At 52.0% G+C, this 16,558-nt stretch overlaps 1 protein-coding gene across 1 annotated transcript; it reads right to left on the bottom strand.

The window, feature by feature from the left end:
- Positions 1 to 91: 91 nt before the first annotated feature.
- ABHD16A (abhydrolase domain containing 16A, phospholipase) lies at positions 92 to 14,677 on the bottom strand. Its single transcript, XM_079934832.1, has 20 exons — positions 14,491 to 14,677; positions 13,451 to 13,507; positions 12,570 to 12,636; positions 12,235 to 12,321; positions 9,156 to 9,241; positions 7,249 to 7,322; positions 6,948 to 7,070; positions 4,885 to 4,999; positions 4,679 to 4,780; positions 3,658 to 3,721; positions 3,183 to 3,232; positions 2,608 to 2,731; positions 2,031 to 2,135; positions 1,733 to 1,796; positions 1,248 to 1,304; positions 1,039 to 1,101; positions 821 to 897; positions 637 to 735; positions 492 to 538; positions 92 to 316 (listed from the first exon to the last, which is right to left on the bottom strand). Exons 1-20 carry the CDS (start codon positions 14,620 to 14,622, stop codon positions 233 to 235), a joined length of 1,677 nt encoding a protein of 558 aa, XP_079790958.1. The 5' UTR covers positions 14,623 to 14,677; the 3' UTR covers positions 92 to 232.
- Between the last annotated feature and the right edge of the window lie 1,881 nt (positions 14,678 to 16,558).

The following is a 16,558-nucleotide window of genomic DNA, read 5'->3' on the forward strand; positions in this document are numbered from 1 at the left end:
TATTAATTATTAGGAATAATCCATTCATTTAATGCAGGGAGTGTGTTGGGGAAGGTTAGGTACTGCCGGATGGATGAGGGGAAACGTGCAAGAGGAACAGTGAGAAGGGGGATGGTCTCCCCGCTTGCCACAAACTATAAACAGCAAAATAAACACAGAGGATAACAAGTAATAGGGTCCTTCCTCGTGTCTCCTCCCATCCGTTCTTCCAGAATGAGTCCCAGTGTGGCCCCTAGAGGTGCCAGGGCATCTGGAAGTTCTGGGCCGGGAGTGGGGTACAGTGTGTGGCTTCGAAGTTGTGCAGATGCTTCTGAGCCTGAGGGGAGAGGGCGGGACAGGTGGGGTACAGAACACAGACACCCTCCGAACCCACTACCCACTCTACAAAAGCTGCTACTTCCAATGCTTACAGGGTACCCCTGTCCCCAAGCCCCACACGTGCCCCCTGGCCATTCAGGCACCCTCTTCCTGCTTCCCACCCCTTAGCTCACCAGAAACAAAGCCAGCTGCCGCCTTCCTTCTGGACTCATGTCCTCCCCTGCAGAGAGGAGGTGCTCAAACACGGGCCACGCATCTGGATATTCACCCCCTTCCTGGGCTCTTCCCAACCCCTCCTCCTGCCCCAGGACTCCTTACCCACGCTCCAGGGGAATTCAGGCCCGTGTTCTGCCTGGTAGGACTGGAGGACGGACAGGCACCAGTCCTCCTCCACCTCCCATCGGCTGTAAATCGAGGCTGGTCATGGAGAGAGAGGAGTGCCCATCAGCAACCTGGTTTTTGCCAGGCCCCCAACCAAAGCCCTCACCAGATCCCCTTTCACCTTCCTCCAGCTGTGAGGAGGCCTCCAGCCACTGCCTCACCGCTTGAAGACCCTCCTCCGCCATCACACGGGGATACCTATGGAGGCAGTGCCGGGACAAGAGGTCAAGACCCAGTTCTCTTCACTCGTCATCCCCAAACCTTCTCCCCTGTCTCCCCGCGCTGGTGTCAGTACACACACATATGTGCGTATGTGCGTACACACACCCTGGCTCTCACCGATGCTGCAGGAGCTTCAGCAGGAGGTCATTGCCTCGGTTAGACATGATGTCCTCAGGAACCCTGGGGGTGAGAAGAATGTACACTGGAGGGGCTGGAGGTTGGGGAGGAAGGTTCTGGATACCTGGTTTTCTGGTGGGCAGAGGGAGGAGGGGCAACTCCCTGGCTGTCTCTGGGATCCAGGAGGGCAGAAGTTCCCAGGCACTCACGTGGTAGTGATGATCTCATCCTTGGTTCTGCGGATCAGCAGCACAGGGCCCTGGTACCTTCAGAGGACAGCATAGTGGAGAGGGAGAGCTCAGAGGGGGAGACAGGTGACAACTGGCCACCCCACCCCTGCACTGGCTGCATTCTTACCCCTGCTACAGCAGGGCCCCCTGGGCTAGCCCTTCACCCAGGGGTGAGAGTCAGAATACTTAAGAATGGGCATGGCTCAAAGTCAGGCCTTGCTGGGAGGTCCCTGCTGGGCCAGGCATGAACCGACTGGTTGCCAGATCGTGAGAAGGTCCAGGGTCCCAGGGAAGCTGGGAGGGGTCGGGCCTGCCGTGGTGGTGGCGAGGCCACTAGGAAATGTGGGGCAGTGGCTTGTACTTGTACTTGGGTACTAATTTCAGCATTTGAACACCCAGTAGCATCTCTACAGGGGGTGAGGTGGGGGAAGGGTGTTATACGCTAGACACTGGCCCGCCCTCACCTGCACAGCTGCTCTGCGTTGTTTAGATTGAGATGCTGCCTCACAGTCCTGGTCACCAGGCCCCCTAAAGTGAGAGGAATGTGAAAGGACAGCAGAGACAAAGCCCCTGCTCAACACCGAGGTCCCCACTGTTCATGGAGATAGAAAACTGAGGTCCCCAGACAGGGGAGTCCTCCTGCTTCTCAACAATGGGGTGACCTACTCCCCACCCACAGAAAGGGGAACCATCTCCAGTTAGAACATCTCCCAGTTCCAGCCCACCTCTTTCCTGAAGGGCAAGCCTGGGAGCTGCACTCACTCCAGCTGTCTGGCATGACCTTCAAGGCCAAGGGCACCAGGTCATCAAAGGAGGCATCCAGGATCACGGCACTAATGTCTGGGTAGGACATGGCTGCCCACGTAGCTGGTACCAGGACAGGGAAGAAGGGTGAGGACCAAGGGCAGGCCCACCACCCCTACCCTTGTCCCACAGATCCTATAGGCTGACCCCATCCTGCCTACTAAGTGAGCCCCAGGTCTCTCCTTAACCCCTCACTTCACTCAGCCAGGGGTCTGCCGGAGACGACGGAGAGAGAACAATGAAATGCACTGAAGACAATACCAGAGGAGACATTTACTCCCTGATGTCACCACCCCAGGACCCCAGTCCACTTCTTTTAATAATCGGGCACAAGGGTGGAAGGAAATGTGAAGTGTACGCGAAAAAGGAGAGCTTCTTCCAGACGCACTCAGAGATCCCACCCCCGTCCCACCTCTCCTCCTTGAAGCCTCCACCCCGCTCCTGGGCCACCAGTGCATTTCCCCACCTCTCCTGGGGGGACACAGAGATGGTTTGAATGTGCCTACAGTAGCGGGGGGAGGAGGGAGGCTGGTACCAGTGAAACCGCCGATGGACCAGGCATAGATGATGATGTCCTGGGGCTGGAAGCCCAGGCGGTGGATGGCAAACTGGACCACCACATCCATGGCGTTGGCCTCGTTCTGTGGGAACGGCACCCCCTGCAGGAAGAAGGGCAAAGGCAGGAATGGGTCAGCACAAAAGGCCGCTTGCCCATCGCCCCCCAACCTCCCAGCAGGGACCCTTCCTGCAGCTACGCTGCAACAGACAGCGAAGATGGAGCTGCAGCTCTGAACAGACAATTCAGAGCGCTTCTCTAATGGAAGAATAAACGCCTGTCAGTGGCATTAAAAAAAAAGAAAAAGAATAGGGCAGTGGGAGGGGCTGTTCTCTCTAGAAACCAGTCGTTTACAGCAAGATCCACCGCCTCCCCTCCTGCCAAGCCCCCAGGGTGAGAGGAGGAGGCTTGCAGCTCCCTGCCCTTGGCGCCCAGGTCACAGCTGAGTGGGAGGCCCTACAGAAACATATAACCCCTTTCCCTAACACCAGTGGCTGACCAGAGGGAGACAGACCATAACTCAGAAAAAGAAGGGATTTCAGAGAAGGTCTCACCGTGCTTCCAGCAAAGCCGGGATGATTCCAGCCCAGGACTGAATATCCAGCTGTAACACAGGGGGAAGAAGGGCTGGGACCTCATGGTCCACGCCCCCCACCACTCTCTGCCCCCAGCTCTGAGGGAAGGAGCAGAAGGACACTGGAGTTCTAAACACCCAACTCAGAGGCAAAGAACTCCAAGCCTTCCCAGAATGGGAAGATGACAAAAAGGTTCTGAGGCAGCAGAAGGGAGAGAGATGTGATTGTTGGGTCCGGGGAACAGAACAAAGAGCATAATAAGGTTAGGGACACAGCCCTAGGGGAAGGATGCAAGGTTAGCAAAGCAAGTGGGGAGCAGACTTTTCCCCAAAGGCAGGGGTCTCAAACCTCACCCAGAGAAAGTGGTTAGGCCCTGGGAGGTCATATCCATGTGGGAAGGTGGGGACATTCCATTCCAAGGGGCAGAGATAAGAGGGCTGAGCCATGGGCCTACCTTCCAGAGGTGTGGAGACGCAGCCCACTTCATAGAAGCCCGCGTTCCCCTCACAGCAGATCACCTATAGGGGAAGCAGGAAGGAGCCAAGTTGGGACCAAAAATCCCACTAGCGGCAGGGAGGGCAGCCTGTGGGAGCTTTGCAGGAAAGAGGAAAGGGCACGTTTCCTGTTCTCTCCAAGGAGAACAGAAACTTCTCATTTCACAAGTCCGTAAAGTGAGAGGCAAAGTGGATGCAAATGCTTAGCAAACTGGGCCCTCCGAGGAAGAGGAATGATCCAACTTGAAATGCTCAACCCCCCAGCAGTGTCCACTCTTCCTTGGAAGACTACCAGGTGGCCATCTCTCAGGAATGGGATTATGGATTTTTTTTTCCTTTCTAGTTTTGGGGTCCATTTTTTCTGTGACTGTTTCTTTCGTGTGGTATGCCAATCGCTTTCCCTCTCCCTCTCGGGCTCCAGAATTATGGTCAGATAAACTCTATTGGTGCCCCAAGCCAAAGCTCAGGGATGGTGGGGCTTGGGTAGACCCTCAGAGCATCTGGGCAGCGATGGGACTAGAACCCAGCACCCAGCGCTGCTGGCTTAGTGCTCCTTCCAGGGCTGCTTCATGGGCGCAGGAGATTTTAGAGCCAGGCTGCCTGGGCTCAAATCCCAGCTCTCCCACTCACTAACTGTGTGACCTGGAAAAGCTATTCTGTGCCTCTGTTTCATCATCTGTAAAATGGGCTAATATAAATGGTACCTATCTTACAGGGCTGTTGTGAGGCTCAAACATATGCCCTGCATGTGGTAAGTGCTAAGTGGTGACTATTACGATGATGACGTTTTGGTCCTTGCGTGTCAACTCCTCCATCTATTTCCGTATCACAGGGATTTCCTACATCAAGAGGTCTTTAGGGCGGAGCTGGGAGATGGGATTATCCCCACTGTGCTTCCTTAGGGCTGCTGTAGAACTGAGATCTCTAGAACCTCCACTGCCCTCCCCACACTCTACCTTTGGGCTCCCTGTGCCCTCTCACCAGCTTCTGTCCCTGGGGCTCAGCTCTCCCTCGCCGGTCCACAAACATGGTGTCAATCTCATTGCCGTCGCAGGCCTGCAGCTTTGCCCGGCGCCCGTTACACTGAGTGGGGGAGATGCAATGGCCAAGTTGGAGGGGCAGGAGGCCACATTCCTGGGTGGAGGAAGAAGGGCTGGGGGGGGGGGTCAGGGGCAAGGGAGCCTTACCTCTTCCACCAGCCGGGCCTGCCCCTGCAGCAGCACAGGCATGAGGGCCTTCTGGAGCAGGTACACAGAGCCCGGATACAGCATCCGGCGCCCCAGGGTGTGTGCCACCAGATAGCTGTGGGGAACACGGGGTTAATGAACCTCCAACACAGTGGAGCCCAGGGACCATCCCAACCCAAGCACTCAGAGACCTTTGACCTTCACAGCTTCGTTTGCCTCTTTCAGGACTTAACGAAACAATATATGCACCAATTTTTCAAACTTTTGTTTGTTTGATTTTTGGCTGTGCCACGTGGCTTGCGGGATCTTAGTTCCCCGACCAGGGATTGAACCCATGCCCTCGGCAGTGAAAGTGTGGAGTCCTAACCACGGGACCGCCAGGGAAGTCCCTCCCTTTTCAAACTTTTTTTACTGCAACCTTTTTTTTTTTTTTTTTTTTTGTGCTGTACGCGGGCCTCTCACTGTTGTGGCCTCTCCCGTTGCGGAGCACAGGCTCCGGACACGCAGACTCAGCGGCGACGGCTCACGGGCCCAGCCGCTCCGTGGCATGTGGGATCTTCCCAGACCAGGGCACGAACCCGTGTCCCCTGCATTGGCAGGCGGACTCTCAACCACTGTGCCACCAGGGAAGCCCTACTGCAACCTTTTTAAAATACTTTATATTGTGGCCTAGTACACATATATGCACATATTAACATTGAAAGTTTTATGAGATAATACTTTCTGTATACTGATATAAGTAAAAGCAAACTAATTAAAAATTATGATTCTGTTAATGTATTTATTTAGGTCCCCAAATAAATAATACTGTTCATTGCGATATGCCCGGTATCTGCCATGTAGTAGGTGCCAAGAGCCTCGCAAAGAGTACTCTGGGGCTTAATAAATATTTCTTGCACAAATACACTAATCTAGACACAAAAGATGCAGTAGGGGGCTTCCCTGGTGGCGCAGTGGTTAAGAATCCACCTGCCAATGCAGGGGACACGGGTTCGAGCCCTGGTCTGGGAAGATCCCACATGCTGTGGAGCAACTAAGCCCATGCGCCATAACTACTGAGCCTGCGCTCTAGAGCCCGCGTGCCACAACTACTGAAGCCCATGTGCCTAGAGCCCGTGCTCTGCAACAAGAGAAGCCACCGCAATGAGCAGCCCGCGCACCACAACGAAGAGTAGCCCCCGTTCTCCGCAACTAGAGAAAGCCCGCGCGCAGCAACGAAGACCCAACGCAGCCAAAATCAATAAATAAATCGAAAAAAGAGATGTGATAGGTGCTGTTCCTGAAAAAGATGGTTAACCACTTCCAGTTAATCCCGAAGTAGGATTTGTCCCCAGAACAACATTGTACAACCCCGTCCAGCATCCCCCCTCAAAACCTCAAACTTGCCTCGCCCCTCTGATCAATCAGCACACAGTCAACAACTGACCACTAAGTCCATCCACTTCCTTGGTATCCTCCAACCTGCCTCCTAGCCCCCAGCAACAGAAAACTCCCACACTGGCCGCGCCGCTGTGGTCACTGTTGTCGTTTCAGACATCACCAGCACCCACAACCACGATTTCCTTAGGTTCCACCTCATGCTCTCAGGCACCCAGGCAAGGTGGAAGCCCTTCAGAATATGTTAAATCTCACCAACTCTATGAGGCAGGTTGTTCATGGACGCAGAAGTTGGAGCTGCCTCGAAGTGGAAAAACCAAGGAGCAGCGGGACCAGGATAGGGCCGCAGCTGCCACCAGACCGTGCTGCAGCTAAGGCTGTGTGTCCCCGCCCCACCCATAACCTCACCCTTCCCTCTCAGCCTCACTGAAAGAGCTGTTGTGTCAGAACTGTGTTAATATCCCAGCTCTTCATGCACCACCTGTGAGACTATGGATCTCTCTGAACCTCTTTTTTCCACTCACAGATGTGGATAAAAACTAAATACTTTGCTACAAATAATACAATGTACATGGCACTAAGCCCAATAAATGACAGTCAGCTAACAGCGGAGCGCCCTGTCCTGGAGCCTCCGCACCCTATGTTCCCTCCACCCCAGCTGGCCTCTCTTCCCTGCTGCTTCGCACCTGGTGATCTGACAAGGCAGCTTCTTGACTCGGTTGAGGAAGGTGTCTGCAGTCCCCCGGTGCAGGGGCTCTGGGCGGAGCAGGGCCACACCCCAGCGGGAAGGCCCCCCCCGGGACTCCTTCCTGAGGAATGGAAAGATGCAGGGGAGGATGGGGTCAGGAGAGCAAGCTGCGCGTCTGAGGTCCGTAGGATGGTGGGTGCAGGAATGAGGAGATGGCGCTGGATGGCGGGCCCTAGATCCCAAGAAGGGGTGGAGGTGGGGGACAGAGCAGGCATGGAGCGAAAGAGCCGGGGCCTCACCGGCTGCTGGGCTCTTCCCAGTGGAAGTCGACTGGCCAGCTCCCGAAGTCAAAGTTGTACTTGGCGAGCTGCCTCTGTGGTGGGCGGAGAGAGATGGGGGAGGGGATGAAAAGGGGAGTCGTGGGGATGCCCGCCTACCCACCCCCAACACTCCCACCATCCAGGGGACCGGCCCCCACCCATCATGGGGAGACAAGCAGAGGTCAACACCCTCCGGTCCGCAGATGGAAAGTTCTGCCGGGGCCAGAAAAGCCAGGCTAGAGAGGATGCCCTATCAGGTATCAACTCTGGCCTGTTTGCCCGCATCCAGAAGAGGAACCTAACACTCTTCGCTTTTCTAAAATCTAAGACTGACTCACCCCCAGGAGGGGGCGCTGGAGGTGCTGGAGCTTCTGAGGGAGGAGGTGGGGAGCCTGTTGGCTGGTCACGCTCCCTTCCCCACCTAGGTTCTTTACACGATTCTATCTTGAAGGATCAAAATGTCTAGTGAGAGGGAAGGAGAGAAGTCACGCCCACGGTAGCCCCTTTGCACCTGGGCCACCACTTGAATCAAGGCCTCTCTGACTGTTCCATCCTCACGGGCACCTCCCTTCCCTCGACTCCTGCAGCCACGGGCTGCTGATGCCACCCAGACCATCTGTGCCTTCGGTTACCCCACTGAGTCAGTCCACGTGCTTTTTTTTTTTTTTTTGCTGTACACGAGCCCCTCACTGTTGTGGCCTCTCCCATTGCGGAGCACAGGCTCCGGACGCACAGGCCCAGCGGCCATGGCTCACGGGCCCAGCTGCTCCACGGCATGTGGGAACTTCCCGGACCGGGGCACGAACCCGCATTCCCTGCATCGGCAGGCAGACGCTCAACCACTGCGCCACCACGGAAGCCCAGTCCACATGCTTTTTAAGGGCAGTGAGAGCTGTGTCTTCCACTCTGCTGTATTTCTTCCCCCACCCCCAGAGCTCCCAGCACTTTGAGAATAGTTTATTTTCTGTCACAGACATTTTTTTTTTGACATTTACAAAAATAACTGGACTAAGAAAGAGCAATAGAAAAATTCTACAAAAATGTAAATGGAAAAACAAAACAAAATGAAGGGAAGCAAATTTTAGGCAAGCTCTGTTCGGACCTGGACCCAAACACAGGCTTAGTCACTTCCTTGCTCTGTGACTCTGCTTGGGTCTTGTAACCTCTTTTTGCCTCTGTTTCCTCAGACATAAAAATAAGGGTAATAATGCCACCTCATGCCATTGCTGTGAGGATTAGAAAGGGTGTATGCAAAATGCGTCAGACAGCGGCATGGTGGAACATCTTCACACAGCTCCGTAAGTGGTGGTGTGGAGCAAACAGCAATACGATGATGGTGGTCAGAGCTGTTTGATCCCAGAAACCCCTGTGTAACAGGAAAGAGCTTTATAGGGCCCCAAAGCCCCTTCTCAAAGATGATCACACTCCAGCACTGGCTGGGCTGGCACGACTCCAAGGACACCCTGCCCTAGCTTTTCTCCCTCCTGGCACCACACTGTGCTCTTGGGCACAAGGGTGGACATACCTGCCTGTCTTGTCCCATCCCTGAACAAAACTAGCACAGTGTTCAATGCACACGGCAAAAATAAACAAACATTTACAGAATGAGCTGTTGTGATAGAGAGGAGACCTCCTTCTAAGAAACACTGTGAATGTTTCCACATCTAGGCAATTCTTGCAGATGGAGGGTGGAGGATTATTCTAGTGGGATATTCCACCAGAAGTGGTAGGGAGGAAAAATTCCTCAGGGGGACAGTTCCCTTGTGGAGGGGAGAAGGGATCCAGCCATGTGCAAGCAAACGCCCAGTGTGGCGGGTGGCAAAACACATCTCCCTGCTCAGGCAGAAGCTGGGCCGGTGCTCTGCGGAGGCAGTTGAGGGTCTCACCTTGTTTTCTGCAGACCGGTTCCTGTGTGTTGCCTCCAAGATGGTGATGAACTGCCGGTACTGGGGGTTGGTCCAGCGGCCGATGCCTGGTGGAGAGAGGATAGGAAACGGTGTTAGGAAAACTGGGAAGCAAGACGAGTAAGTTTCAGGAAGAGAATCCGACATGGGCAAGAAGTGAGAGGAAAAGGAACAGAGGGCCCTGGATCTGGGGAAACAGGAGACCTGGGCCGACGCCCCTCCTCCATATCCAGTGGCCGGCAAGGGCATTCTTCCCCTCCCTAACTTCTCCAGTTTGTTTCTTCCTAGACTATAGACCTTCCACCCTCCAGAATGTTCATTCTTCCCAGTCTTAAAACACTGTCACGTGCCCTCAGGCTTCACTCTTGCTAACACTGGGTTTCTCTCCTTCTCCCTCCTCCCTTCTCCAATGCTACCTTTCCAACTCTTTTCTGCATATTCTAACTCCCTGCATCTGGCTTCACAGCTCTTGCTCTTGCCCCATATTACTTCCTCACTCACTGCATCCGAGTCCCCTTCCTGTCCTCATTCTTTCTCTCTCTCTCTCTCTTTTTTTTTTTTAGTAAATTTATTTGTTTATTTTTTGCTGAGTTGGGTCTTCCTTGCTGCGCGCAGGCTTTCTCTAGCTGCGGCGAGCGGGGGCTACTCTTCGTTGCGGTGCGCGGGCTTCTCATTGTGGTGGCTTCTCTTGCTGCGGAGCACGGGCTCTAGGCGGGCAGGCTTCAGCAGTTGTGGCACGCGGGCTCAGTAGCTGTGGCGCACGGGCTTAGTTGCTCTGCGGCATGTGGGATCTTCCCAGACCAGGGCTCAAACCCGTGTCCCCTGCCTTGGCAGGAGGATTCTTAACCACTGCGCCACCAGGGAAGTCCCCCCATTCTCTTTTAACTGTGCCACTCAGCACTCTTCCCGTCCGTCAAGATTCCTTTCTCCTGTTTCCTGGGTCCCTCTTTGCCTCCTTCCAATTCCTGGGCTGCTCCTCCCCTGCCTCCCTTCTTCTCTCTCTGAATCGAAAGTCATTCTCAACACTGAGCTCTTTTCTCTCTTTGCTTGGCCCCTCAGCGATCGCATCTGCTCTCCCTTCACTGCTGAGGAATCTCAAGCCCTGACTTCTCTGCTCCCACTGACCCGACAGGTGTCATGCGCCAGGCACTGTTCCGACATGGGAGTGACAGCAGGAAACGAGACACACAGGTCCCAGCCCTCAAAGAGCTGGCATTTTGGTTGGGGATGGGGTGGGGCTGGAGAAAGACAATAAATGAGTAAACAAGAAAATTTCAGAGGGATAAGGGCTATAAAGAAAATAAAACCAGAATGAACTAGAACGCTAGGTATCATCAAGGGTAGAGCCCCCAAACAATACTGAGAATGAAACAAGCTGCACAGTGATTTGGATAGAGTGATGTCATTTGTGCTAAAAATGTAAAATGCGTCCCCCAAAATGCTCTATTTTGTCTATACTTATCATATTGCACAGATTCTAAGGTTCATATATTTTTTTTCACATTTGAAAACTGAAATCGGTATGCATTTACAACTCTTAGCAGCTTTGATGTGATGGAATGAGGTCTCTATTTTGTAAAAATATAAAAATATGGACTAGGGAAAAATAAACACACCAGATGACAATGGTTATTTCTGGGGAAAGAGAAACACGGGGCTGAGGAAGATTCCAGTGGAAACGCCAACCCTGTAATGCTTTAGTATTTTATTGACAAAAGGTATTTGAAGCAGTAGCACAAAACATGAGCATTTTAGTTCTTTCTGATATTTTGTTTTACGGACTTTTCTGTACTTAATTTCTCCCCCAAATTAAAAATAAATAAAATGTAAAATTAAGACAAAACTGAGGAGTGGGAGTGACTTTCAGATAGGGTGGTCAGGGAGGGCCTCTCGGAGCAGGGAGCCCAGCGCCATGGGCAGAAGGTCCTCACCCCGGACTGGACCCAATGGCAGCCGTCCAGCTCCTGACCCCACCACTCCCTTCTTAGGCATCCCCCTCACCTGGTTTTCATCAAGTACACCCACCAGAGGGCACTGATTTGGTTTGTCTCTTCAGTTTTTAAATTGTGAGATAATAACATATGTCCATAAAACATACATTCAGTTTAAAGAATACAAACATTCATGTGCCGATCACCCAGGTCAAGAAAGAGCACAAAGCCACCTCCCACCAGGAGTCCTCCCGAGCCTGTTCCCGCCCCCTCCCAGGTTATCACTCTCCTGACTTTCAAGATAACCAAGACTGTGTTTTTCTTTAGTGTTTTGCCACTTATATATGCATCCCTTTTGAACTTTATGTAGATGGAAACATACTGCATAAATTATTTGGTGTTCAGCTTCTTTCATTCAACATTATATCTGTGGGGGACTTCCTGGTGGCGCAGTAGTTAAGAATCCACCTGCCAATGCAGGGGACACAGGTTCAAGCCCTGGTCCGGGAAGATCCCACATGCCGCGGAGCAACTAAGCCCATGCGCCACAACTACTGAGCCTGCATGCCGCTGCAACTACTGAAGCCCGCACGCCTAGAGCCCATGCTCCGCAACAAGAGAAGCCAGCGCAATGAGAAGCCTGCGCACCGCAACGAAGAGTAGCCCCGGCTCTCTGCAACTAGAGAAAGCCCGCGTGCAGCAACGAAGACCCAACGCAGCCAAAGAAAACCCAAAAACATTATATCTGTGAGATTCATCTGTGTAGCTGGGTGTAACTCTGGCTTGTTCATCTGCCTTGCTCTCTGGTGTTCTCTTGTAGGACTATAACCTCTAATGTATTTCTCCATCCCGCTATTAGGGGCCATGGAGTCCACTTAAGGATTAACACAAACATACACATGGATATATGTGGAACTGTTGTAGGGTATATGCATCTTTTCTAGATAATAGCAAACCTTTCTGCTAATTATCTGTTCATATTTACAACTCAACCCCTTTAAGGAAAAGATCATGTCTCGGCCATTAATTACTTCCCTTCAGGGCCCAGCACCGAACTATATTTGCAAAGGTACTTAATGAATATTTACTCAGTGATGGATAGATCCAAGCCGGTCTCCGTCTCCACCTACCTCGGAGGCAGGCCACTCCTGCCAGCAGGAGAAGCAGTGTCCCAGCATAGTGAGAAAGTGGCACCACTTTGGACAAACTCAAGTAACCTGGTGGGGGAGAGGGATTCTATGAGAAGCTTTCCCCACTGGCCCTCAGCTCCTCTTCGCAGTTCAGCCCCAGCCTCCCCCCCACACCCTCTTTTGGGGACAGCCACACCCTCAGAGGAAGAAGACACCTGATGGAAGAGGGAAGCCAAGCCATCCTCATCACAGGTCCCCTTTCCTCATTAGGGGATTGGCTCAGCTGCCAATGACCTGCCCGTTTCCTGTCCCACCACCTTTGAAACCACACTGACCTTTCCTGTATAAGTAGAAGAAGGCGAAGGGAGAGGAGTAGTAAGAGATGGACCAGAAGACTGAAGCCTGTAGCAGAAAGACAGGGACAAGCAATCAATACACACACGCACGCACACACACACACACACACACACACACACACACACACACACACACACACACCCGGTCTGCCATTTCCAGGCCTTGGCTCTGAGCAAAGTGGATAACGTGAGGGATATCATATCAAGTACCTATTCTGTGCATGACACCATGCACACAGTAGGTGCTCAATTATTTGTTGAAGGCAGTGTGTCAGAGCATAACAGAGGCTTGGAAAACTAGGTACAGCTTCTAGTTTCTTCCCCTAATCATCTCCGGACATAATTTCATCACATTTAAAGGCCAGTCTCTCTTTCTACTCAAGTTAATCAAGCCTTTTCAATCAGCCCTGCTCAGGACAGCCCCTGGCCTGGTCCCCAAGAGATGCACAAATGTCACCATCGGAACCTTGCCAGAGAGAACAGCTGTCTCTGCAGCCAAAGAGGCTAGATGCCAGGGAGGACAGGTCACTGGGGACTGCAGGACTCCGCACCTGCGGATGGTCCCAAGAGTAAACGCAGCTTCCTCATGGCTCAGGCTGCCCCAGAGACAGCAGTGCACATGCCAAAGGAGAGTACCAAGTATGTGCGCTTGAGAGCTATCTCTGTGTGTGTGCGTGTGCGTGTGCGTGTGCATGTGTGTGTGCGTGTGTGTGTGTGTGTGTTGGAGATGTCTGCTGCAGAGCCCAGAGCATCCCCCACCCCCAGGGGCACTGCCCTGTCCTAGTCTGGGGAGAAGAAAGTTCAGGAGGGCAGCTGGGTCTGAAAAGATGCAACAGTCCCAGATGCCAGGGCAGACATACCAGTGCCAGGATGCTGTCGGCATGTTTCTCGAGGGCACGGGGCTGATAGTACGTATCCTGCCAAAACAGATGGCCGAATTAAGGATGCTGCTCATTGACAAGTCCCCCACCTTCCCTTTTAGAAGCCTTGATGTGTGTCCTCTGGCTCTAGCCCCCAGAGTCATCTCTCCTAGGACATCTCTGGCTCTGTAGGAAGCTCCTTTTCCCCACCCTGACTCAGAAGCTGATTTCCTACTCCAGACCCTGAGAACAAACACAGGGCACTGGACTTGGAAGCAAAGTGAAAGCAGCATTGGACGACTTTTGCTCTTTTTCACAACCCAGTTTCAAATGGGTTGTGTGCCTATGGGGACAGAGGTAGAGAAGGAAAGACATCATGACAACTTTAAGAGGGAAAGAAGAGCATTGGAATGAGAGTCGTCTGATTAAGGAAGAGAATGTGGCTGGCGGTGGGCAGTTTGTAGAGGGCAATGAACATAATCTGAGACCACCGATAAAAAGAGAACATTTAGGAACACAGCCTACCACCACCCAGGTTTTCATAAACGCAGTGATCCTGGGGTCTCCAAGGTAGGCTGCGGGTGGGGTGGGGGAGAGCGGACGTATGATATGTTGAAGAAGTCATTTTGAAATTCAAGGCCAGGGAAGATAAACGGAACCGGGTGAGGCACTGAGTAAGGGGAAATCGAGAGTTTGATGGCAAAATCATCCAGCTCCTGAATCCGCGCACGGTCTCTTCCAGGACTTAAGAGTCAATTGGGACCGGCATGAAGCAAGACGGGCAGGGTTGAGGGGTCGCGAGAGGAAAAAAGCAAGGAGTGGCAGTCGGAATGAGAAAGCACTGGACAACAGCGATACAGCAGGCGGCCAGTCCACAGGCGTGACTTTAACCCAGGAAGCACAAAGAGAGCAGACTTTGCGGACAACTAGCTTGACAAGCAGGCTCCCCCGATTTCCAATAATGGGCGCTTCTGGAGAGCAAAGGCCGCAAAGGGGTTTGGGCCATACTATGTTTTTAACCAGGGGAGAGCTCGACTCACCCAGGAGCTGGAAGGGGGGTTAGTGACTGAAGTTGGAGTCCCAGGGACGCTGGACGGGGCCCTTTCAGAGTCCCTTTCCCGGTAGATCTTGTAGAGCCGGGGGCCTAGGACGCAGCTCAGCAGCTTCGCCATGGCCCCGGCCCGGGGCGCTGCTCTTTCAGCAGCAGGTCCCCCTGCTGGCCCCGCCCTCCCCCGGACCCTAAGGTGTTGCGTGCCCTTGACGTCAGCACGTACCGGCTCCGCCTTGCGCGGAGTTGAGATATTTTCAGCGCCCTTTCAGCATGGATTCTTGTAGTTGGAGCTACGGGAACTGCAATAGTCAGAAATTAGTTGGAGGCGTTTGGACCGCGGAGAGTTAGAATATTATCAGACATAGTTAAGCCACTTCTTTCTACCCCTTAATACTGGCAGACTCTCGAGCGACAGTGTGAAAGAGGGGTTAAGGAGCGTTTGACAAGAGCAACAAAAAAGGTATCTAGGAACACGTCTAATGAAAGAAATGCAAGATTTTACGAAGGAAATTACAAAAATTACTGAAAGAGGTAAACAAAGGCTTGAGTAAATGGAGAGCTACGCCATGGTCATGGATAGGAAGACTCAGTATTGTTAAGATGTGTGAAATACTGGTTTAAAAAAAAAAAAAAGGATGGGGCTTCCCTGGTGGCGCAGTGGTTGAGAGTCCGCCTGCTCATGCAGGGGACACGGGTTCGTGCCCCGGTCCGGGAAGATCCCACATGCCGCGGAGCGGCTGGACCCGTGAGCCATGGCCGCTGAGCCTGCGCGTCCGGAGCCTGTGCTCCGCAACGGGAGAAGCCACAACAGTGAGAGGCCCGCGTACCGCAAAAAAAAAAAAAAAAAAGGATGAATTATTGCACTTAAGCGTGAACAATTTTCAAAACCATAATGTTGAGTGGAGAAAAGAAAGCCACAGAAGATTACATACAACATGACACCATAGTGCAAAATTCAAAAACACTTAAAATTTAATGATCAAGTATGTGAAAGATAAAGAGCAAATTTATAATACTGTTACACAGCATAGAGGATCTTTGGCTGAAAGGGTAATATTCTGTTTCTCGATAGATATAGAGGTTTGTTTTATTTTTTTTAGTACCTTACACCTACATAATATATAAACTCTTTAGCTTTTCATTGCAGTAAACACATATAGAGAAAAATGCACCAATTGAATATGTCCATGTAGTCATCACCCAGATCAGGAATCTGATAACATCATTACATCATTACTGCATCTAGAAGACCCTCTCCAGATCACTACCAGTTGCTACCACCCCACCAAGAGTAACCATTACTTTTTCTTTCTGTTTAGATCTGAATTTATTTTTAAAATTTATTTTATTCAAATATAGTTGATTTACAATGTTGTGTTAATTTCTGCTTTAAGCAAAGTGATACATTCTTTTTCATATTCTTTTCCATTATGGTTTATCACAGGATATTGAATGTAGTTCCCTGTGCTACACAGTAGGACCTTGTTGTTTATCCATCCTATATATAATAGTTTGCATCTGCTAATCCCAAACTCCCAATCCATCCCTCTCCCACCACCCCACCCCACCCCACCCCACCCCCCAACCACAAATCTGTTCTCTATGTCTGTCAGTAGGTTTCGCAGATAAATTCATTTGTGTCCTATAAGTGATATCATATGGTATTTGTCTTTTTCTTTATTTTTGGCTGCATTGGGTCTTCATTGCTGTGTGCGGGCTTTCTCTAGTTGCGGTGAGCGGGGGCTACTCTCGTTGTGGTGCTTGGGCTTCTCGTTGCGGTGGCTTCTCTTGTTGTGTAGCACGGGATCTAGGTGCATGGGCTTCAGTAGTTGTGGCTCACAGGCTCTAGAGCACAGGCTCAGTAGTTGTGGCACACGGGCTTAGTTGCTCCAAGGCATGTGGGATCATCCCCGACCAGGGCTCGAACCCATGTCCCCTGCACTGGCAGGCAGATTCTTGACCACTGTGCCACCAGGGAAGACCTCTTTTTTGTTTGTTTGTTTGTTTGTTTATTTATTTATTTTGGCCGCGCTGGGTCTTCATTGCAGCATGCGGGA

Source organism: Stenella coeruleoalba (genome assembly GCF_951394435.1).
Source record: "Stenella coeruleoalba genome assembly, chromosome: 10".
NCBI classification, from domain to species: domain Eukaryota; kingdom Metazoa; phylum Chordata; class Mammalia; order Artiodactyla; family Delphinidae; genus Stenella; species Stenella coeruleoalba.

Coding starts and splice junctions, on each gene's coding strand:
- ABHD16A (XM_079934832.1), bottom strand. CDS start 14,622: ATGGCGAAGCTGCTGAGCTGCGTCCTAGGCCCCCGGCTCTACAAGATC. Junction 1,797..2,030: donor GGTCATGCCAGACAGCTGGA/GTGAGTGCAGCT, acceptor CTCTCACTTTAG/GGGGCCTGGTGACCAGGACT. Junction 1,102..1,247: donor GATGAGATCATCACTACCAC/GTGAGTGCCTGG, acceptor TCTCACCCCCAG/GGTTCCTGAGGACATCATGT.